The sequence below is a fragment of the Filicampus tigris genome, chromosome 10 (genome assembly GCF_054856515.1).
Source record: "Filicampus tigris isolate MCC_2025a chromosome 10, RoL_Ftig_1.0, whole genome shotgun sequence".
In the NCBI taxonomy this organism is placed as follows: domain Eukaryota; kingdom Metazoa; phylum Chordata; class Actinopteri; order Syngnathiformes; family Syngnathidae; genus Filicampus; species Filicampus tigris.
In genome coordinates this window covers 8,341,684-8,361,521 of record NC_141226.1, presented here as the reverse complement: position 1 = coordinate 8,361,521, position 19,838 = coordinate 8,341,684, and the positions used below count along the sequence as shown (strand labels likewise).

Here is a 19,838-nt window from a genome sequence, read left to right as displayed (position 1 = left end):
AACCTTTATTTGTATTTGATTCAGTGTTTTTTTTTCTTCCCCATACCACTAGTGGTACACTTAGCACACTTGGTCATTGTGTTTGCCCTGAGCTCTTGCATAACTCAAGAGGCCTTAACATCAAGCAGTGAAAAGGAAAGACCTGAGGGCTAAACCAGTGACAGTAGCAAGCATTGAGGAGACTCACTGAGCCATACCACACCTACCATTACTCCTCAATTGCCACTTTGACTGAACTGCCCCCCCCCAACCTTTTCCCACTATTATTGATTTCAAAGTAGTTCAACCCTGTTATCATGCAAATCTCACAGTACAAAGCACCCACTAAGAGTCTGATGCACCATAAATACAACTAGTAGGGAGTTTGCGCAGCTCTATACTATAGGCTAGAAATCTAACAGGTCAGCAGCCATGGCCGAGTGCCACACTAACTGCATCGAGAGACCTTTGCGCACATGTTTTGGGATAATGGGAGCTTTTATTGGATCGCATCCTTGGTGGTTCCTCATTGCTCCACTTGTTGTCTCGGCAGCTTTGGGGAGTGGGTTTTATTTTCTCGAGGAGAGGCTGTCCAACAACATTGAGGAGCAGTTCACTCCTGTTGACGGCCAAGCCAAGGCGGACAGGAAATACATCCAGGAGACATTTGCAGGAAATGATTCCATGTTTTCACCGTTAAGACTCAGCACAAATGGCCAATATGCATCAGTCACTGCAACGAGTGACAAGAATATTCTGACAGTGGAGGCACTTCAGGACATCTTGGACCTGGACTTCAGAATTAGAAGAATTGCTGCGCGCTTTGACAACCACTCGTTTGAATATATGGACGTTTGTGCTAAAGTGATGGGCTCCTGTAACTCTAACAATATTCTCGAAATCATCAGATACAACGCTACTAACATAGACAATGTCAACCTGACATATCCTTGGTATCACACTGGTTCGAGGGATGTTCCCTTGCATCCAAGTTTAGGTGGTGTTCGTTTGAAAGTGCAGAGCTCACTCGTTGAAAGTGCAAAAGCCATTCAGCTCCGTTACTATCTACAAGAGGATGACAAAAGAAAAATAGACCTGTGGTTGGAAGGTTTCATCAACTTGCTCTCAAATGAATCATCTAGTCAGGTAAACAACATTAGGAACACCTGCAGAGACAAATGATAGCCAATATACAGAAAGAGCTGCATTAGAGTTCCATGTTTGCAAAGATAATAATGACACTCGGAGAAGAATTGATTTAGCAACCCTTTAAGGAACACATCTTGGTGTGGTGCAGTATGCCCCTCAAAAATGTCAAAGTTAAGCATTATTTTCTTTGTAAAAGCGGAATCTTTGATACAGCACGAGAGCTTTTTTTGGTTTTGTTTTATTTGAGCATCATGTTTAAAACAAAAAGTTGGTTGAAGTTCAAATAACTTATAAATATCCTAACCTTCGATCACCAAATTAAGGACAATACTAAATTGCATATACTGTATACCAATAGTGGTTTACAAAAATAATAACACAATTTTTATTCATACACAATCTAATTTCAATGTTTACGTCAGTCATGTTGATTTTCCATCTTGTTCATACATTTCTTGGATGAAACTGAGAAGCAGGTTGCTGGATACATCTTTCATTTATGGTCGTACAATTATTAATGTTGAAACAGAATGCAACTGCAAAACAGGTCGCACAGTTATTAATGATAAAACAAAATACAACTGAAAAGTTGGTTACAACATCATTTTTTCCTTTTTATGGTCCCATTTATGGTCATACAAATAATATTGATGATGATGAAACAAGACAACGTGAAAAGCAGGTTGCTACAAGCTGCTGTTTTAAATTTTTTATTTTTTTTTTACTTCTCCCTCTGCATATTTATGCAAAAAGTGATTTTTTTCATAAAATAGCACCCAATTTCTGGCGGCTTTGATTTCCGCATCAAGACAATTCCATAAATTTACACCACATCTTGTTTCATTTCATTTGTGTAAGTGGGGGTGTATGCATACCTGAACATATCGGACTCTTTCACAGAACAGAACCTGGCTAATGTACTGTGTATGTCTTCCCTCTATAGCTAACATACTCCACCTCGATGTCGATGCAGTGGGAATTTGAGAAATCGTCATCGTCGGTGATCAGTTTATTCTCCATCACCTACGCCATTGCCAACACGTTTTCTGTTCTATCATGCTGGAGGTCAGTAAAACAACTAATGAGATTTATGAACATATTGGAAGCAGATCCAGAAACTTGGGCCGCTTGACTTAACACACAAGCAAAATGGTTTACACTAAAGAACTAAACTTCTTTAAAATGTATAATTTGATTTCATTAGGTTGGACAATGTCCGGACAAAGGTGTGGGTGGCCATCTGTGGCGTGCTCACGCCAGGTCTTGCGGTGCTTAGTGGTTTTGGTGCGCTACTGCTGCTGGGCCAACCTTTTGTCATTACAGTTGCCTCTGTTCCTTTTATGATATTAGGTAAGTACACTTGAATGCGGAATTTAGTACTTATCACGGACATACATTTTGCGTTCATTAAAATTAAAATATGTTCCTGTTGTCTTTATGTCCACTGTTGGTGTTGATTTTGGTTTTACAACAATGGGGTTTGATTTGTATACAGTATGTACTGGTTTGTCAGACAGTTTAAATAGTTTACATGTTAATGTCACTATCTATTGCATTCATTTATTGCTGGTTAGAAATCTTCTACTGAAGTTTTTTTTATTCCCTGGCCACTTCAGACAGGTCAATAAGCACAAAAAAAAAACAATCTGAAGCTTATTTGTACACTTAGAGTCAAGCTTTTATCAGTCTCCCAAAGATGTATTCATTTCATAGTACAGTACAAACTATAGGCCTACATGTTGTTTAGTACAGTATTTTGTGAATGTGAATTATTTGAATTGATGAATGGCTGGTTAATAATATGTTGACATGAAAGACCATAAGTCTCTCCAGTGTGAATATTTGATTATTACACTCACAGAACATTATGACTAAGAAATACGATGGTGAGGTTTGTGGTAAACATACTGTTGTTGTTATCCTTTCGGCTTTTCCCCTCAGGGGTCACCACAGCGAATCAAGTGCACGCTCAATTCGCATCAATGAATTGGCAGAGCATTTTACACCGGATGCCCTTCCTGACGCAACCCTATTAGCAGGGCACACACACAGACACCACCACTGAGCGGGAATTGACCCCACGCTGCCCGCACACAAATCGGGCGTGTTTACCACTACACTATCAGTGACTATTGTGGTAAACATACTGTACTTAACTAAAACTGCTCAGAAATGTAGAAAATAAAATTGACTAATATATTTTACTATGTGAAATGGATAAAAAAAAAAAAAGTCCTTGAAATAAAGAAGACAGTATGTCTTTGTTTTGACTCCAGAGGTCTAAATCTTAAGTGACCTCAATCTGAAAAGAAACACCTAAGGGGGAAACAGTGGCTGAGCACTGAATAGGACTCACTGAGCCATTTGATGCCTACTCGGGTAGGGGTACTGAGTATGATTCTCTTTCCTTCAAAGGGGACGTCAACCCCAAAAAACTCATGCAATAATACTGTATGTTCTATGCACTTTCACTAATCTAAACATGGTATTCTGACTCTGGAATATGAGTTAAGCAGCAAAATCCACATGTTTTTAGCCATCTCAGGGGCACAGCCATTTTGTCACTTCTGTGGACTGAAACTGACATCACAGTTGCTCAGGGCTCAGGTAACGACCAATCATAGCTCAGCTTCAGAAAACAGGTGAGCCGTGATCGGTTGTTTCAGTTGACAGAAGTGACAAAATGGTACACTGAACAACAAAACAATCTTTAGACGTAATTAGAGTTTGTGGGTTGGAAAATGCAAAAGTGATTGAAGTGACTGAATTCAATTTGTCCTCTAGGTGTTGGACTTGATGATATGTTCATCATGACCTCCTGCTGGCAGAGGACCCGCGTCATGGACAGCGTTCCCAATCGTCTGGCTGACACCTACAGGGACTCTGCCATCTCCGTCACCATCACCACCCTGACAGACGCTCTGGCTCTCTTCCTGGGACACAACTCACCCTTCGGCTCGGTCCGCTCCTTCTGCCTCTACGCTGCCATTTCAATTTGCTTCGGCTACCTTTACAACCTTACATTCCTCGGGGCTTGCATGGCTCTTAATGGATACCGGGAAGCGGGGAACAAACACTGGTTGACCTGTGCCAGAATCCCAGAAGACTCACCATCCTCATCATCAAAATGCTCCCATATCTGCTGTGCTGGAGGGAGCTATGATCGAATCACACAAAGAGAGGAACCTGCGTTAATGAGTCGAATGTTTGAGCGTTTCTATGGGCCCTTTTTGACCCACAAATACATTAAAGCATGCGTAGTTGTCATCTATGCGGTTTATCTTGCTGTTAGCATATATGGTTGCTGTATCTTAAAGAAAGGATTGGATATTAGGAATCTGGCTCTGGATGACTCTTATATTCGTAGCTATTATGGCAATCTTGTTGAGTATTTTTCTGAATACAGCTATACTGTCATGGTGGCAGTGAAACAGCCATTTCCATACTGGAATGAAGAAGAACGTAAGCGTTTCCTAGGATGTATTTCCAATTTTGAAAAGTTGGACTATGTAAACGGTACTTTTGGATGGTTTTGGTCTTTTGTGCAGCATGCAAATGTCAACAATCTTAGCATAGGATCTCAGGAGGCTTTCCAATCCGGCCTTTCTGTTTATCTACAACTGAGGAATGAATTCAGTCTGGATATTAACTGGACTTCATGCAAAAAAGACATTCAGGCGTCACGATTTTTCATTCAAACGCTTAACAAAACCTCAACAAATGAAGTGATGACTGGACTCAGGGAAAAAGCAAAAGAGTGCCCAGTGGAGCTTCTCGTGTACCACCCTGCTTTCATTTATTTGGACCAATACACTGTTATTTTAGACAACACCATTCAAACCATCCTGGTAGCTGTGTTCGTGATGCTGCTCATCTCAATCTTCCTGATCCCCAGTCCATTCTGTTCTGTTTGGGTGGCGTTCGCAATCTGCTCAGTCATTGTTGGTGTGACCGGCTTCATGTCTCTGTGGGGTGTAAATCTGGACTCTATTTCTATGATCAACCTGGTCATGTGCATCGGTTTCTCTGTGGATTTCTCTGCACATATTTCTTATGCATTTGCCTCCAGCCCCAAGTGCGACGCCAATGAGAAAGCCATGGATGCTTTGTCCCATTTAGGTTATCCAATCATGCAAGGAGCTTTGTCGACTATTTTAGGAGTGGCGGTGCTGTCTTTATCTGGTAGTTATCTGTTTAGAACATTCTTCAAGATTGTGTTCCTAGTGATTACATTTGGTGCACTTCATGGTTTGATGTTTATTCCTGTGTTTCTAACAATTTTCTGGAACAGCAGAAATTGGTGCATGTGAGAGAAAGATACATATGCTCTAAATTTCAGTACTGTGTGCTTTATGTCAGCAAAAAGATTTCTTAATTCTGGGGTTTTGTTTTATTGTGTCCACTTAATTTCCATTCCAGGAGTTTAGGCAATCAAAAGCAGCTTGCACATTGATGTTTTTGGTGTGCTTGTTTTTTCAATAAATATACAGCTATTTACAACCCTCCTATTAGATCCCACTCTTATATACAGCTATGCATGGGTAAAGGGCAAATGACAAATGCACCAAAAATAAAATGTCAAATTACAAATAAAACTAAAATTGATATGTTAAACCATAGCTTCTTCCCAAATGAATCAATTTTGTAATAAGCTAGAAATGGGCAGTAAAAGGTTAATAAGATTGGTTGCTACTAAAAACAACAAAAAAAGCCTTCCTTTTGCCATGCAGAATATGTGTTATTGGTTATAGGTTCGTTTTGTTCCCAATGCACAATCAGCAAAAAGGAGTATTTTTCCAAGTACCAGTAATTACTAACTTACAAACAAAACAGTGTAGTGCACTACATACACATACACAGTTGCTGTTTCTTACCACTCAGTAGCCAGTTTGTCACATCTTGACACACATGTACAGGTATGGTTCACTTTAAAAGTGTCAGGACACATTTTGGTTTCATAAAAGACAACCCTTACATACAGTACATTCCCCCAAAGGCCACCAAATTGAAAACTTAAACAGAAACACTAGTTGAGCGGTAGACAGAAGTTTAGCCAATCAGACATGGAGGAATAGAAACAAGTAGATAACAGACGTACAGTACGAGTCAAGAATTAAGAGGATTGGCTCCCGATGCTAACGTTAAATGCACATGCAGCTGAACTTAAATAATTCTCAACCAGTAATTTACAAGATAATCACAGCTAGCAGCTTTTTATGATTGTGATGAATATTTACATTCATGTACCAACTGAGTGTCCCGAGCAATATTCACAACCTGTATTAACTATTCTGCTAGCATGATGACTCAGTGTGTCTACGAGGTTTAAGCACATCCAGCAGATACGATTCATTATGTCTGCACAAGTTTAAACTTTACCACACTTATGCATTAAATTAAATGAGCATTTAAGCGCTAAGATTTTCTAACACAGATTCACAGCTCTTTTCCACAAGCCCTGATTCCTTAGAAAATCCCAAACCAGCACCCCGCTTCGTTGTGTTCGCCTGGCTGCTTTCATCTGGTCTCCAGGGTCTTTCCCTCCAAGACCAGCTGGATCTCTTTGGCATCCAGCGTCTCATACAAGAGCAGTGCATCAGCAAGGTGCTTGTGCTCTTTGGCATGAGACATCAAGAGGGCTTTGGCTCGCTCGTAAGAATCCTGGTCAAGACAAAATCATGTCAATTTAGCAAAGGTAGAAGGACATTCTGATCCTGTTTTAATCAGCTGTCTTAAAACAGTAGTACAGACCCTCAGTAAAACTCTGATTTCATGTTCCACAGCCGCTTGAGTCTCTGGACTTTGTTCTGTCATGTTTGTGTAAGTCATCACACCTAACTGTGTTGCAGATGAGAAGAAATGAAAATACATGCTACAACACACATCACGAATAAATAAAACAGTCCTAACATTTAGGTGTTTCTTCCATATAAGCTCACCTTTTCGCACATTCCAAATCTTGTCACCATCATCTTAGCAATCTTGGTGGCACTATCAAAGTCACTTGATGCTCCTAGAGAGGAAAAGACACCAAATGAGAGAGAACTTTCTTGATCACAACGTCATCCCCTGTGCGATTCTTGCATTAATTTGATTGTTTCATATTCAAACCTGTTGTGATGTACTCATGACCAAATATGATCTCCTCAGCGACTCGCCCTCCCATGCTGACATCCATCTGAGCCAGCAACTGGGAGCGTGTCTCACTCCAGCGATCGTTCTCTGGCAGCATTGACACCTGCAAAGATGATGGTGAGGTAATGACTTTTTTATTTATGTATTTCTTTTTTTGCAGAGCATATGTGTTGAAGCATACTAGTATTTGGTTTACTTACATGTCCCAGACTGGGGCCCCTTGGCATGATAGTGGCTTTGTTAATGGGCATGGCGTCTTTGGTGTAATAAGCCACAATAGCATGGCCGGATTCATGGTAAGCTGTGATGATTTTGTTCTTCTTGTCGATTTCAGCACTCCTTCTCTCGGGGCCTTAAAGGATAAAAAGTTCAGGAAAAGAAGACAAACAAGCAAAAGGTGCCATGGGCGAGAAATGGGGTCTTATATCGTAAGAAGCCACGTTGTAGACACCAATAAACTCACCCATGAGAATTTTGTCCTTGGCAAACTCCAGCTCCTTCATGGTGACCATATCTTTACCATCTACTGCTGCCTTCAGGGCAGCCTGGTTGACCAGATTTTCCAAGTCAGCACCAGAGAATCCCACAGTGCCCCGTGCAATAATTTTTGCCTCAATGGCTGCAAGAGAATTATACTGGTTAATCTACACACGCATTCCAATGATTGCACCCGCATGCAGTGATATAAAGATCTGCTGATGTTCATGTCACACCTGGATCCACTTTAATCTTTCTAAGGTACCAATTGAGAATCTCGGTTCGTCCTTTCACATCTGGTTTGGGGACGGTCACCTGCATGTCAAATCGCCCCGGGCGGATCAGAGCGCTGAAGAAAAACATCATCGGGTTATAGTTCCTTTCTGCAGGACAGTTGACACATTTATGTGCATGTACTGAATGTAAACATACTTATCTAAAGCCTCTGGGAAGTTGGTGGCTCCGATTATGATGACTCCTTCATTTGGTTTGAACCTTCGACATAAAAACGAAATACTTCATGAAAATGTCTATACAATTAGGTCACTGTGGTGAAGACTACATGTGATTTTAATGCTCTTCTGAATTTTTATCTTTGGCTAGTTAATCCCATAAAAAAAAGAGAAACAAATCTTGACAACAGTATTCCACAGTAGGAATGGGCCAATAATAGATTCTGATAACTGTGAGCAAATATATCACAGTATCATGGTATTAAAATTATAGCTCTAAAATATATTTTGTAAATATTTGGGTAAATGAAAACAGCATTTTCCCCACTGAACATAATCTATTTTATTTTTAAATAAAATATATAATTGGTACATTAAAGTGGGAAATCAACACTAACATGTTTTTTTCAAGGATATGTTCTATGCAGGCTCACTAGTTGAAACACGGCATTCTGATTAATATTGCGTTTGTGGAATATGAGTTAAGCAGCAAAATCCACCCCTTTTTAGCCCTCTCAGGGAGCATCCATTTTGTCACTTCTGTAGACTGAAAATGACATCATGAATGCTCAGGGCTCAGGTAGAGACCAATCACGGCTCAGTTTCAGAAAACAGGTGGGCCTGTATAGAACATATTCTTGAGAAATATATATTTGAGTTGACTTTCCCTTGAATAAAATTGTATTCATGTTAATGGGAGTTAAATATTTAACTCCCATTAACATGAATACATGATCATTCAAGCGATTACCCATCCATCTCAGCAAGCAGTTGATTGATGGTCTGTCTGGAATAAGGATGCATGGGAGATTCGATCCTTTTACCACCCACACTGTCCAGTTCATCAATAAAGATAACGCAGGGAGCGTTAGCTTTTGCCTCCCCTAGACAAGACCAGCAAGAACAGTCAACATTCAGTGTGAATGACTGTGTTTTTTTCAACGCAATTAAAAGTGGAAATTGCTTGACAAATACTGATAAAAGACATACTGAAAAGATTCCTGATGCGGCTGGCTCCAACTCCGACAAACATCTCATCAAACTCTGACCCAGAGGCATAGTAGAATGGGACATCTGCTTCTCCTGCCACGGCTCTGGCCAGTAAAGTCTTTCCGGTCCCTGGTGGGCCCACCAGAAGGACACCTAAAGAGTTATTTAGAAAAATTAAGAAAGAAAACAAGGGGAATACATAAATAATCCCAAAGCACATGATTGAATGATTTGTGACACTATTATGTTGGACAATTGATTTTTTCTGACCTTTTGGCAATTTTCCCCCCAGAGTTGTGAACTTCTGGGGGTTCTTCAGAAACTCGACCACTTCCTGCAGCTCATTTTTTGCTTCGTCAACGCCTTTGACATGCTCAAATGTCACATTTTTCATCTGGACAGGATCCACTGAGGAGTCCAGGCCTGTTGTGGTTCGGAACCGCACTGAGAAAAATGGTAAGTTCGAAATCACACTGCACGACAAGTAGTGGTTTTTCAGTTCACTTGGAGGATATTTTTAAGGTTGATATGTTGCATAATAATTACTGTAGTTAACAGTTGTATTGGAAAATAAATGATTACTTCTTTAAGTAATCAGATGAGTTGAAAAGCGAGAGACTTTTTACCTGATATGAAGGGGATCTTTGAGATGCCATAGAGCCCAACTAGAAGCAACACCAACAAGATGAGCCGATTCCTTCTCACGGAGTCTAAACAGTTGGATGCATAAAGCCATTCATAAAGACAGTTTCTGAAACACTGGCACAGGCAATTATTTTCCTGTGCCTGCCACACAGAATCCAAGAAAACGAGACGTCAAAACGTCTGTGTGTGCCTTCACATAGCAAGGAAACCTCATGCAAACAGATAATTCGATCCATGGTATGTATGATTATGCATTTCTGGCAGAAACTGGACAAGTGAGGCAGCCTGTGTCATTATTCATGAAAGTGACAATTCTGCCCACAAAGGGAAATGTAATTCATCAGTTCTAACTTACCTTGCGTGCGTTGCGTCAGTGTTTGGGCTTTCAGGAAACCCTCAGCGAAGCCCCTCTTAAAAGCATCCTGCTGTCCATCGGGTATGTTCCCACTTTTCGTTAGACTGTCAAGACTTTCCATATCAATCCCCTTGTCTCGTGTCAGGAAGCCCTGTTAGAATTTGATTTTTAAAACTAAATAATACTTAAGTCACATTTACTGGCCCTTACATACAAGTTGACTTCACTTGCATGCAACTAAAAATAAGCAGATAATATAGGCAATAGCAGGCAATAAAGTAGATGATGGTTGCTATTATAGGGACACTGAGTTAATTTTACTCAATATTTATTTTGTATTTTTCTACTGGCTGTGTTGGAGAATAAGTTAAACCTGAATTTCAAGTTTTTCGTGTAAAATGCGAGGTACAAAAGAGCGACACGCTTCCAACATACAAACAAAATTAACTGCATCTCATATTAATGAGACAATTTCAGTTCTGAAATGGAAAAGTATATCGTTAGTAAAAAGACAGACCTAAGTAGCATTTTACCTTCATGAAAGATGGAGGGAACCCTTCGGATTCCACTGGCCGTTCAATAGCTGACTGCAGTCTTTTGGTTTTGCTCCTTAATGTTTTAAAGCCTCTGTGCTGGATCCACACTTTGAAAATAAAAATATATAATTTCACACCATTTTCCTGTTTGGGGTTAAGAGATCACACTGTGCCATTTAGCAGCAACATCTTCACTCATTCACTGCCATTGACGGCGATAGAAGTCAAAGGTCCAATATTTTACCTCGGCTGGCAGTGAATGTTAAGTACGTGATCTAATGTGTGTCACCTGAACAGTGTTGCAGCTCTGTGCAGACTGACTGAAGGGGAGAGGGCCTCTGCCTGGAATAAACTGGAGCGGACATTCGAAGACGAGAAAACCCTAGTAAGAAGGACAGGTCAAATTAGTAACAGGCATTTCACTTTAACACTGTGTTTCTGTGATCTTAACTTATGGAAAAGAGTTAAGATTAAAATGTCTATGTGCATTTAGTACATCAGACCCAGTATTGGAAGACTACTTGCAAAACAGTTATTTTGATTTATAAAGTATTTTTGCCAGTTCTTTAATCATTACAGTACAATAGAGTTGAATTATATACTACATATTTGAGCGACAAAAATATAATTCCACAATATTCTTATTATGAGGAACGATGTGAACAGTGGTAGGTCTACTCCAAGATAATGCTACCAAAACTCACCATGCTTGTTTACAAAAAAAGAGTGCGTGGAAAGGTGGGACGTTTGCCAGATTGTCCGACTACCCACTATAGGGGCTGGTGCTTCCTCGAAATCCAAACGTGGTAACACCCTAATTGCCAACTCATTCAGCTGCCGCATTCCCAGATCAGAAAGGCCAAGGTCCCGAAGGTTCCACAGGGGCTGTACACATAACTTCCATTATAAATGTGTTTCTTAACATTATTGCAGGTAGTATCAGTGTTAGCCAAAACTGTATCATTGGGAATCAAAGTGATTACCTCAGGGTAATGTAATTCGGCCTGACAGGCATGCTCATTAGGTAGTCTTGATTTGTTGAAGGTGCTGCTGCTTCCAACTGAGCTCTTCAGAGAGTGGAAAACATTGAGGAGGTGACTCAGGGGAACAGTCACCTGCCATTTAAAAAAATAAAAAAAGAAAGTTTTAACATTTGAGCATTAAAGTGGGAAGTCAAGTCAAAAAATGTCATTACAATATGTTCGATGCGGCCCTACTACTCTAAACACGGTATTGTGATTTATGTTGCATTTGTGGAATATGAATTAGGCTGAAAAATACATCCGTTTTCAAAAAAATTGAAAAAATAGTTTTGCGTGTCTATTTTAAGAAATGATGTAAAGTGGATTCTCCTCTGTCGCCTCATATTCAATTTGATGATTTTCACGCAGTATTCCGATGTTTATCACACGCACGGCTCAAAATGCTCAAAAGGCTTTGCATAGTCAAATGTGCTTGCGTTAATTCAGTAAACTAGCATCTGGCTCTCTTCAGGAGACCGCACAATAATCACGGACGTCACGAAATTGGCGCATTTTAAGTGTAATATTTTATGCAATATTTTTTCAATAACACTAAAAGCTGCTACGCAGTAGAAATATTGAAAGCTATAGTAAAGGTTAGCTATGTAACAGGCTGAACTTCTAAGGGGAAAAAAAGCACTCTGTTATTATTAGAGTGACAAACCACCAATGTGTTTTTACCTGTGGTTGAACAGCCGTTGACAAAGAAAGCATTTTAAGACAACAACGACAGTGAAACCATAGAAATGACTTCTCTTCACACGTATTTGTCCTAAGCTGTCACTTTAACTTTTGCAAGCGCGACAGCTAGCATGAGATCCGGATGTGACGTGATTTGTAACATTGTTTTGTATCCCGGGTAGGCTACCGCCCCTTTTCGTAACCTTTGTATCCGCCTTTCTCCTCAGGTCACCTGATATCGTTATATTTTTGGTGTTGTTTTTTATGATGTGCAGATGAACATGCATATAACCACATGTGGAAGGAGTTATTATATTTTATACATTTGTTTGAAATAAATAAAAATAGAAAAGTTCAGTTTCGTGCAGTACAGTACAGTAAACTGGCCAGGCAGTATACACAAAATAAAACTGTATATAAAAAAAACTGTATCCAAAAAACAATTACATTGATCATTAACAGGTATAAATAGCCATTCTCAATAGTGACTCACTGAAATTTACAACTATTCAGTCACATTCACACTTATAGTCGAAGTCTAAAATTAACCTTTTAGACAGTAAGGTTGCCAGCGAGAGTGCATGAAAGAGCATTCAAACTCCATACTCAAAGGCTACAGGCCTGAGCGACAATTTAAATCCATCTGTTCTAGTACTGGAGAGACTCTAATTTTAGCTTCAACTAAAATGTGCAGTACATGGATGTTTTACATTAGATTAAAAAAAAGTACCGGCACACATTTTTCAATAGTTTCACTTTATTATTTGAATGTTCAGAATTTTATACAGTCAGTGAAAATAGTCCTCTGCCACAGCCATGACAAACCACACTGGTGACCACAGCCCCCCAAATTCCAAATGTTACAGTACCAGCGTGAAACCATGACTCATAAGCAGAATATAATTGAGGCATCTGTACTTGTTGACTACTACTATGCAATTGGTAATACAATAAGATGTAAATTGCTAAATGTAGATTGTCTTTACATTCTTCAATTGAGCACAACTATTGCGAAATCTAATATACACAAGTAGTTTACAAATGTGTTAGTGTATATTTTTTTTTTTAGAGATATGAAATATGAATAAATAAAGAGGCCCCAAAGACGACCCAGGACATGCTGGAGAGACTATGTCTCCCTGTTGTTGGCCTGGGAACGCCTGTTCTTCCCTGCTGAAGCTGCTGCCTCCGCGGCCCGATGGATGATGGATGGATGGCTTGATCGATGGATGAAAAAAATAAAAAACAAATAGATAACCAATGATCCTATAGAAAAAAAAAATCCTTTGCGACAGTATAAAACACGTTATCGGGGCCAATCGTCAAGCGCTGACAACATTTTTAAATCTTGACCTTTTCAATCATTCGCCTTTCTAGTTAAAGTTTCTCCATGATGCTTCATCTGTCAGACAAAGAAGAGTGCAGCTATTTCACCCAGGGGTCATGATGTTTCAGTACAAGGATTTATTCAAGTGATTTTCCTGGAACAAGGAAACACACTTATACAATGCTGTGTAGTAAAAAGAAAAGACCAAGACATACTGTATTAAAATCACTATCTCGCTTACCGTCTCTTTCGCTGTGAATAAAACTGGACCAGACTATATGCAATTACAGGCCAAAGTGCTGTCATCACCATGGTAATTGGAGAATGGTCAAATGGCCACCAAGATGGTGTCAAAAACTGTAGAGAAACAGAAACAAATACTATCAAATCGTCCCAGTGATTCCATGAACTGTCCACATCTTATTGAATGCAAAGAGTGTGTTAAATACCTTTTGTGCTACAGGTAGATCATCTGCACACTTTGATAATGATGATTTTGACTTGAAATGGTAAAAGAGAGAAAGGTACAGGTAAAAAATATACTGTATACACATATATACCAGTTGGACATATGCACTGTCTATTGAGACCAAAGACAAAAACTCAAACAAAAAAAAATTCATGATAAAAATGCTCAATTTTGATTGACATTGTGCAGTAATACAATGTGTTAATTTCTACACCACTACAAATAACAACCACACTATATTGTCAGTTATCACCTCTCTGATAAGGATGCTCATTCTTAATACTGATCATTATTCATAGTTTTTTTTTTTTTTTTTTTTAGTTGTTGCTTCTTGTGACACCATTTACTGTGAATAACATATGCTGTGATTATTAAGAAGATAAACTTAGTTCAATAAACTAAACCACACTGCTTTATCAAGGTTCACCCTTATAACAAGGCAATAGTACGAATGGTTTGTCATTTACTTTGGAGCCAGAATAATCTATAGTACATGTTTTTTGAAAGACCCAAAGCTTTACCTGTGCCACAGTGAGACCCTCTAAAGTGTGCAGCCGATGCAGCACAGCAGTCATGTCATCCTGCAATCTCAAAAGAGCTCCACCTATTTGCTCATTGACGTTCCCCCAAGAAGCAGTGCTGTGGCGTGTTGTGCACTGTGACACACTCTCACATGTACGCAACCACAGTTGAGAGCTGCTCTTTGGTGACGGAGACTCTGAAATATAAAGAAGAAAATGACATCCAAAGCTTTTGTGTGCAAACTTGCTATATGATGCCCTTTAAGTATTGTATTTAGCTTAAGAATGTGCTACAGTTACGGTGTAGGTCATTTACTTATATTGTATTTACCTCTAACGCATTTGTCAGCCTCTTTATGGTAGGAATTGACTGCGAGTGAACAGTCTTCTGTTTTAAGGGCGGAGGAGCTCTCAAACCAAAGATCTTGCTCCTTCCCCAAAGCAGATGTTGATCCACCAAACCGGATTTGAGATGTAGACAGAATCTTGTTGGAGGAACATGACATAATGTCATCTCAACTCACTTGTATTTATAGAACACTTCAAAAAATGCACTTGAAATGAAGTGCTGCACATAAATATAAATTGAACATAACCAAACTGAGAAACATACACTACATCCACATGTACGACTTATCATTAGAGTAAAACAATAAAGTTAAAACAATCCAAACAAATAAGACATTAAAACAAGTACCGACCCAGAAAATCAAGCTGTGTTAAAAGCCAAGGAATAAAAAAAAAACGATTTAAGGCAGGATGTCTCCAAAAAGCTGGTGATACAATTTAAAACTATTCCGATTGTGTGGATGTTTTAGTTTATCTAGATGCACATAAAATGTAATTTAATGCTTATTATGTGTTACAAATGCAGCTGTGAAACAGTCTGTTCACAGCTGCGGGGAACATTCTATTGAACTAATTTTCTGAATAAAAATAAATTGTGCAAATGTTCCACAATGTGGAACATAATCCCTTAATGTGGAACAAACCTTCTCCATAGCTTGATCATCCATTGAATCACAGAATTCCTCATTATCAGAGTCTGCCAAGTGGTAGTTCTTCTTAACAGCATCACTGTGATCTAAAACATAAATATGCTACACTGTAGTATATTCTGTCAATTTGATTAACAATAATCAATCCGAAACCGTAAGACACCAACACAACAATTAAAGTAAGCAACAAAGATAAAACAAACATAACACTTGTGATTAGTACTTCAAGGCTCTATACAATACATGACTACTTGTACAATCTACAGTAGATACAGTACAAGGGCTGTGTCGCAGGTTTTGCTTTTGCATTCATTTGTGATTGCACTTTAAAGTAGTGTAGTGATGCGCTGCAACATACTCAGATGCATTGTTCGAGTATTTTATTTACCTTATTTAGCTATATAGTAGTAGCCTACATCCGAGAGATTTATAAGAAGCAGCTCTTAGTATGATGCACTGCAATTCTACACTGCTAAATGGAACAACCATAATTAGCATAATTGCTATATTAGTACCTCTCAGTCAAACCTGAGAATTGTTATCAGTCAGTATGTGTGGCAAAATTTGGGATATTTAGTAATTGTAGCTCTTGTATTGGATATTGAAGTCACTTCAAGCGTAACTATCAGCCATCAAAAGTATGTTCAGTACTGCAAGACTTGTATAAAAAAATACTTGGGAAAAATTATTTGTTCATCCAGTGTATCGTAATATGATGAACCTTTATTCAATTATGTCTGTAGTGGTATCTTAAATGCCCTTTGTTACCGATCAAGTGTCCATCAAAGTCCATGTAGATGGGGTTGCATGTGCCGTGTTCTTTGGAGTCGGCCAGCTCTTCCTCCTCCACCTCACTATTGAGGGAGCTGTGGGTACCGTTGGTCAGCGAGGACATGCTAGGTTCCACGCTGCTGCTGGACCCCCTGGTGTAACACCTCCACCCGGTGTCCAGTGGCGTGTGCAGCCTCGGCTCAGGGCTCCTCTCTGTGTCAAGAGTGGAAAGCAAACACACGAATCATCTAAAAAATCTGGAAGTATTTCCTTTTTAAGATACAAATCTGGTAATACCTTTTACATCTGTCTTGTCTTCATCTTCTATATTGTCTACTTCACTCATTTCATCTTTTGTCAGACATTCACTACCCTCCTGGCATTCTTTTTCCTCCTCGCCATCAGAACTCATGACACTTTCTTCTTCTTGAAAGTTTTGTATATCATCCCACAGATCTCCATAGCCTGTAAAGCGACACAGAAAGACTTGTGATTAAATCTACATCAAATTAGAAGAAGCATCGACACATACATGTATTTCCAGACTTCCAGAGTTGGTTCTACATAAATATCAGTGGCAATGTCAGCCAAAATACTGACTTTATGGAAAACAGCTTTGTTCTACTTATTATCCAAATACGATTTATTTGAAATATACTACTACTTATAATAATACACAAAGGCCAACAAGTGCAATAACAGTGTAATGATACTTAAAATACTTGCCTTCCATTTCGGGTTTCTTTGGACTGACGAGCTCTACAGATAAAAGAAAGAAAGATATTTTCTAAGAAAATAAGTCATTAGACTAAGTGGACATAATGTGAAGTTAAGACAATTAAAAGAATTATTTGCATCACTTGGGCTCCTGCTTAATTTATACCTGCTTGCTTTGCAAAAGGCCTTGTGAAAGGTCTGCTCTCCACCTCATTCTCTTCGCCGCCGTCCTCCTCTTCTTCCAAGTAAAAGTTGCCAAGCTGCTGCACCAAGTCAGAGACTTCATTTGAGACTGGCATAGTCTCCAAAATCTGGCATAGTACAATTGAAATAATTTTAGTAACTAATAATTCTTATACAGCGTATAAGAATAATATACAGTGCTTAATAAATGTATTAGACCACCACGACTTTTTTTTCAGTAAGCTCTCAACATTCTACCGTCTTGGCCATTAATAAGAAATTGGAAATTGATTTGTTTTATAGGCCTATATGCGATATAGCCCATTACGTTGAAGCAAAGGGTTGCACGCACTAGGTGGGTATACCTACGGTCCTACCCCCCTTTTTTTCTCCACTGGTGGAAAGGGGCTTTTGCTAAAAAAAAATAAAATAAAAAAAAAAATCCATTGGCGGAAACGGGGCTTCTGCAATTAAAAAAAAATGTTGTTTTTTTTCTACTGGTGGGGAACAAGTGCCAGCATCACTCGGGCTCCTGCTTAATTTATACTTGCTTGCTTGCCTGCTTGCTTCTTCCAAAGAAATGTTCTTTTTATTACTGGCGGGAATGTATGGAAGCGGAATCGGCTTCTTCCAAAGAAAAAAAAAAAAAATTTTTTTTTAATGGCGGATTTTTAAAAATTTTTTTACTGGCGGTAATGGGCTTCCATAGGGTTTCCCTCAGAGGGAAGTTATGATAAATATACGTTCCCCTCATGTATACAAAACAAACTGGTGTTTAACTAGCTTCCAAATCAGAAGCTAATTAAGTGTTCATTTTTTATTACTCATTTTATTTTAAAAGAGGACCTGGTAACAAAATGTTTTTTAAGACAATTTGCAATGTTGGTAGTTTTTGCAAAAACCATGAGGTTGACACAAATGATTTGTTTTTGCAGGTGACATTAAATGATGTGGAGGGCCCGCCAAATTGACACTTGTGATTTAAGGCAATGGTAAACTGTTATTATTGGTTTTTTTGGTTCCATACAAATTTATTAACATGAAAACAACAAGAAGTTTACCAGCTGGATGTTTTCAACATAATTCTTCATGGCTTCTTCCTTCGTCATGTTTCCTAAAGAGCTCCATGCATCCCTGGCAAAAAAATATACAAAAATACAAAATACATGCTGGTGGATTGGTGGCAAATATCAACCAGCTGAGAGTTGTACCTATGAACTTTTTCTTGGAAGCCATACAGTGGCCGAAGGCAAAACAAATCACATTCTGGTGCAAATGAAGGGCACATTCATGGAAGGTTGGCACTATAATATACTGTATATGTCACATATTTACTACTGCATGCATGTAAATTGAAACGGCACATTTGAAAAGTGCTTACCATTTGTCTTTTTCATGTGACTCCCAGAAACCAGTTGGTCTGGTAAAGGTGCAAGGCCCCATGGTGGCTTGCTTGTAGTAACTATAAAACATCAGCATCATGTCATCTGACAGCTGGAAAGGACCTGAGGGAGATAAGTGTAACATTGTGAACATGGGTTTTAAATACATGTGAGCTTCTAGGGGTGTTATTAGACTTGACTGTTCAGTTAATCAGCTTGATGAACAGAAGGTGAGCCTTAAATTCTGCATGTAGGTCAGCTGAAACGACACTGCTAGTTTACACATGAACAACTATATCATGTCATTCTGTGTTGTACAAATTCACCCAAATAAAAAAGAAATAACGCCATTTTGTCAATTCTTTCCCACGGTGTACAGATAGGTCAACCTTCTTTCGGCAAGCTCCAGATCACTTTAACCGCAGCAGCAAATTTAGCTTGCAGGGTGTGTTGGTCCTCCTGCGCCATGGTGACCGTCAACGCGGGAGTCCTCACCTTTCAACAATAAATACATGATGGAGATAATGTCAAAAACTCCAAGGTAAATGGCAGTGACTCATTTGTCAATAAATGTAATCCGAATATAACCCTAATCACTACCTCCTGTTTATACATATTTTTTTCAGTTTATCGATAACTAAAAAGCACGTAAAAAATGTATGCGACTTGTTTTTAACTCACCATAAAAAGTAATCCTTTACAATGAAAATCTGTAGAATGCCGAAGGTTAAAAATGAACCTCGACTCCAAGGAGCAGACGTACAGTACAATCACTTCGGGAAATGTAGTTTTTGAAATCAGATGAGCGTCTGGGAAGTTCCTCAATTCCCACAATGCTTTGGGAAAGGGGGATTTAAACCCCAGTCATTTGTGGGAAATGTAGTGCAATTATTTGACAGCCGTACTAGCTCGTCCAATCGACAAGACATTCTCTTTTTGGAACCTATTATTTTACATATTTGGTTTGTTTAATTCAATCAGTTAAACCATTCAAAGCAGAACATTCGACATTGCTTTTGTCATTGTCTACACCCGCCCCTTCTTTTTAA

The 19,838-nt window shown here is 39.0% G+C and overlaps 3 protein-coding genes across 5 annotated transcripts; 1 reads left to right on the top strand and 2 right to left on the bottom strand.

Annotated features, from left to right (window-relative positions):
• The first annotated feature begins 411 nt into the window (after positions 1 to 411).
• Positions 412 to 5,438, top strand: ptchd3b (patched domain containing 3b). The gene is made up of 4 exons (XM_086043160.1): positions 412 to 1,125; positions 2,072 to 2,193; positions 2,333 to 2,478; positions 3,913 to 5,438. Exons 1-4 carry the CDS (start codon positions 412 to 414, stop codon positions 5,436 to 5,438), a joined length of 2,508 nt encoding a protein of 835 aa, XP_085899286.1.
• Positions 5,439 to 5,503: 65 nt separating this feature from the next.
• Positions 5,504 to 12,558, bottom strand: LOC147140646 (ATP-dependent zinc metalloprotease YME1L1-like). Of its 2 annotated transcripts, none has more exons than XM_086043830.1 (18): positions 12,422 to 12,558; positions 11,702 to 11,833; positions 11,423 to 11,615; positions 11,008 to 11,100; positions 10,716 to 10,825; positions 10,183 to 10,333; positions 9,809 to 9,892; positions 9,453 to 9,626; positions 9,183 to 9,335; positions 8,944 to 9,076; positions 8,173 to 8,235; positions 7,977 to 8,089; positions 7,727 to 7,882; positions 7,464 to 7,615; positions 7,240 to 7,366; positions 7,068 to 7,141; positions 6,880 to 6,966; positions 5,504 to 6,789 (listed from the first exon to the last, which is right to left on the bottom strand). In XM_086043830.1, the coding sequence occupies exons 1-18, from the start codon at positions 12,452 to 12,454 to the stop codon at positions 6,646 to 6,648; spliced, it is 2,172 nt and encodes a 723-aa protein (XP_085899956.1). In that variant the 5' UTR covers positions 12,455 to 12,558; the 3' UTR covers positions 5,504 to 6,645. The 2 variants fall into 2 exon arrangements, with proteins under 2 accessions (XP_085899956.1, XP_085899957.1); XM_086043831.1 differs by having other exon boundaries at positions 11,423 to 11,603.
• A 938-nt stretch (positions 12,559 to 13,496) lies between these two features.
• On the bottom strand, positions 13,497 to 19,601 carry LOC147140645 (acyl-CoA-binding domain-containing protein 5-B-like). 2 transcript variants are annotated; one of them, XM_086044217.1, is made up of 14 exons: positions 19,471 to 19,601; positions 19,179 to 19,284; positions 18,789 to 18,912; positions 18,469 to 18,541; positions 17,391 to 17,535; positions 17,234 to 17,266; positions 16,805 to 16,972; positions 16,505 to 16,720; positions 15,731 to 15,822; positions 15,070 to 15,223; positions 14,739 to 14,935; positions 14,198 to 14,248; positions 13,990 to 14,105; positions 13,497 to 13,823 (listed from the first exon to the last, which is right to left on the bottom strand). In XM_086044217.1, exons 1-14 carry the CDS (start codon positions 19,471 to 19,473, stop codon positions 13,820 to 13,822), a joined length of 1,482 nt encoding a protein of 493 aa, XP_085900343.1. In that variant the 5' UTR covers positions 19,474 to 19,601; the 3' UTR covers positions 13,497 to 13,819. The 2 variants fall into 2 exon arrangements, with proteins under 2 accessions (XP_085900343.1, XP_085900344.1); XM_086044218.1 differs by having other exon boundaries at positions 13,497 to 13,902; positions 19,471 to 19,529.
• Between the last annotated feature and the right edge of the window lie 237 nt (positions 19,602 to 19,838).